This window comes from Montipora foliosa, chromosome 6 (genome assembly GCF_036669935.1).
Source record: "Montipora foliosa isolate CH-2021 chromosome 6, ASM3666993v2, whole genome shotgun sequence".
In the NCBI taxonomy this organism is placed as follows: domain Eukaryota; kingdom Metazoa; phylum Cnidaria; class Anthozoa; order Scleractinia; family Acroporidae; genus Montipora; species Montipora foliosa.
The window spans coordinates 49,655,640-49,658,884 of record NC_090874.1 but is presented as its reverse complement, the minus strand read 5'-3'; the positions used below and the strand labels follow the sequence as shown (position 1 = coordinate 49,658,884).

The 3,245-nt window shown below is 37.7% G+C and overlaps 1 protein-coding gene across 1 annotated transcript in view; it reads right to left on the bottom strand.

Moving 5' to 3' along the window:
* Positions 1–2,985, bottom strand: part of LOC138007613 (bcl-2 homologous antagonist/killer-like) — a 4,307-nt gene extending 1,322 nt beyond the window's left edge. Inside the window, exons 1-2 of the mRNA XM_068854633.1 lie at positions 2,407–2,985; positions 1–654 (exon numbers count right to left, since the gene is read on the bottom strand). The exon at positions 1–654 is cut by the window's left edge and continues 1,322 nt beyond it. Of these exons, the coding sequence (XP_068710734.1) occupies positions 544–654; positions 2,407–2,967 (672 nt within the window). The 5' untranslated portion in view covers positions 2,968–2,985 and the 3' untranslated portion in view covers positions 1–543. The remainder of the gene's footprint in view (positions 655–2,406) is intronic.
* Between the last annotated feature and the right edge of the window lie 260 nt (positions 2,986–3,245).

The following is a 3,245-nucleotide window of genomic DNA, read 5'->3' as shown; positions in this document are numbered from 1 at the left end:
CTGGAAATTTTCAAAACTGGTAGAAAAATGTTGCAGCGCTGTGGGTATTGTTATTTTACTTTGTCCAAAACAGTACAAAATTGCATAGGTTTGGATTTTAAAAGATTATCATGAAGTAAATAGCAATGGAGCACTCTTGCCTCGAATTTTGGCAATTTATATGTATCATTTTCTACCAAGAAATGTAGTATAGTTTGACATAATATTATGTTTATTTTAAATGTGTAAGGAGCCAGCTCTCTTACAGGGTTTTTGATAAAAGATTTAAGTAAATTAATAAGCAAATCAGATGATACTAGTGCCTTAATCCTCTCTATGTTGTCTGGATAATTAAGATAACTGGCAATATTGCCTCCTTTGGGGGGCAATATTACCAGTTGTTTCCCTGGCACTTTGTATCAACCCTGTTTGTGTGGCTTAACAGGTCCAATATGTTATTCAATTATGGCCTTTCAACATCATCGCCTTAATAAGCAATACAAGGAAATCACTCCCTACAAACTATTACAGCCTTTTCATTTGCTTTAGTCTAGTTCCTGTTAGTTATGTTCCTGTCTTCTTCATAGCAAAGAAGGCAAAAAGAGTTCCAAACAAAAGCACAATACCAATAGTGTACCAACTGGGTTCAGACAGCCGAAAATCAAGCACACCTCTCTGTGAAACAAATCACTTAATTAGTAAGAGTCATACTATAATAACAAGTACAACAATTCTCTGGGATCCCTGGTCAAAGCAGTTAAGAGCTTTTAGAGGTCAACAAGAGGTCCCAAAAATTATTGTGTTAAGTAGATCTTTAAAAATATATAAACCTAGATGTAAATCCTTTGGGTTCACTTAGACTAACACATGTAGAAGTACTTCATAAAGAATTTTCACCCTTTGCCTTACTTATTCAGGTGATTTCTGATGTGGTCATGTAAAAGAACATGTTGTTTACAGTTCTTCATCTCGAAAAAGCAACAATACTCCATCATAGGGAAGATAGCTGTTTGCAAACATTGTTTTTGTTATTCAAATTTATACATGTGCCAACACAGGAACAAAAGACCCTTTGCTTGGACAGCCAATGAGGCTCTGGTTGGCACATTAATGGCAATAGGTGATGTCAACCATATCTTCCCTATGGCATCTTCAACACTATGAAGTTTAGTAACTGTGTGAAACTTTGATTTAATAGGTAAAATTTTCAGACTGAAATGTTCCAAAGAAGAAGAGGGCTGATTCCCTGTGTTTGGTAATCTCTCCTCTGCATTAATTAATGCACGGTTGCATTTTATCAGGGTCTGTGTGGTGAGAGAACTTGCCTCCACCAATGTCTCCTGGGTTTGATTATGAGATTAAAGCTTTTACAGTCCTCTCATTAAGACAGCACTTGTCCTATACTTGGGCTATTTTAGGTTCAGACTTCTAGGTGTATATGACAGATCTTTTCTTTATTTACTCAATCGAAACAACCAAAAAAAATTCTTTATCGACTTTCATTACATAAGCCTTTCAAAAATCATGATTTTTACTTCTGGAGGGGTACAAAACTGAGCTAGTAAGGATTTTGGGAATAGCAGCCCAGTGACATCCACACAGGATCACAGGAAATTTTAGGGATAGAAGTTCCATTCTTTTGTCTTTTGCTTTATTGCAACCAAACACAATGCATCTCAGAAGCAGTTTCAGCAACTTCTGAATCTAAAAAAAGGGAAAATTTAAGCCCTGGAAAAATTTCATTCTAGTTTTGATGTCACACTCATTGCTAGCGCAAGTTTTATACCCACCAGAAGCGAAAATTCTAATTTTTCAAAAGACTATTAAAAGCACATGGAAGGAAATTTGGTATCCATGGATTTTTTAAATTTGTTTTTATTTCAGAAAACCATGATGTTTTGATTGAGTAAATAAAGAAAAATCTGTCATAGACACTTAAATAGAATTGTTATTATTAGTTACTATTATTTTGATAACGCATTACTTGGATAAGGGCCAAAGCTGTGGCTGCAAGTTCTACAATTTTTAAAAAACTTGTCCAACATTGCTGCATCTAACATTGCTATACAGCAATGCTGAATGCCGCCAGTACATGTGCAAATACTTTCAACATTGCTCGCATCAAGGGCATAATTAATATAAATCGAAAATTGAGAAAACCTTTTTAAACAACGTTATAGCATGAGAAATCAATATTCGGTAGGTGGAAACCAAAAAGACCAATACGATTTTAGATCGATCGACGTTTATGAATTTTCTAATAGCTCATGGCTCAAACAACGTTGTAATTCATAGCATGCCAAATAAAGCTCGTGCAATTCCCGACAGATATCCCATTGTGTTGATACCACGCGATACACGACAGTTTCCGAAATGCATTTGACATGAAATTCTGGAGACATATTTCTTACGTATACTGTAGCTTACCCATCCACCATGCTGGGCTATCCATCGAGCAATTCTCTCGTTGAAGATGAAATCCACCACAAATCGAATGATTCTCCGTAAAAAATTCCCACTGAATCCTCGGCGGATGACAGTCACAGCAATTTCATAACCAAAACAAAGTAGAGCAACAATTCGTCCCCAGTTTATTCCAGAACGGAACAACCTTCTAGCCACTGCGGCAAAAGTTTCGTAAGCCGTTGCGGGAGTAAGACTCAACGAATCAATCATGTCCTTGAACTGGTCTTTGTATTTAGCATCTATTTCATCGCCTATCTCTCCTAACCGTTGGCCGATAACAGGTACATTCTGCGAAAACCCATGTACATCATTGCAAGAACGAAGTTCTTCTAAGGCATCTGGACGAGCGGTGACTGAGGAGGTGTTCATTTCACCGCTTTGTTCTCCTCTTTCTGTCTCATCTTGGTAGCGTTGAAACATAAAATGACGGAACACACCTTCCGTATCTCTTACGACGGCTAATTCTTCTTCTTCAGGTTCAATTTCACGGTTATTACCACCATCCTCACCACCAGAAGCCATTTTATTTGATTTTATGCAATTCTTCATCACGCAAACCCTATGGGTAGATACGTTATGTATGGGGACATATATTGTACCGTATACAAATATGTACCTGCTTAGCTTACTTAGACGCTTGGACTGCTTGAAGCGCTTGGGTTCCTTGGTCTGCTTGAAATGCTTAAATTGCTTGATGTGCTTGAGTTGCATGAGATGCTTAGGTTACTTGAGGTGCTTCGGTTGCTTGGGGTGCTTGGGTTGCTTGAGGTGCTTCGGGTGCTTCGGTTGCTTGGGGTGCT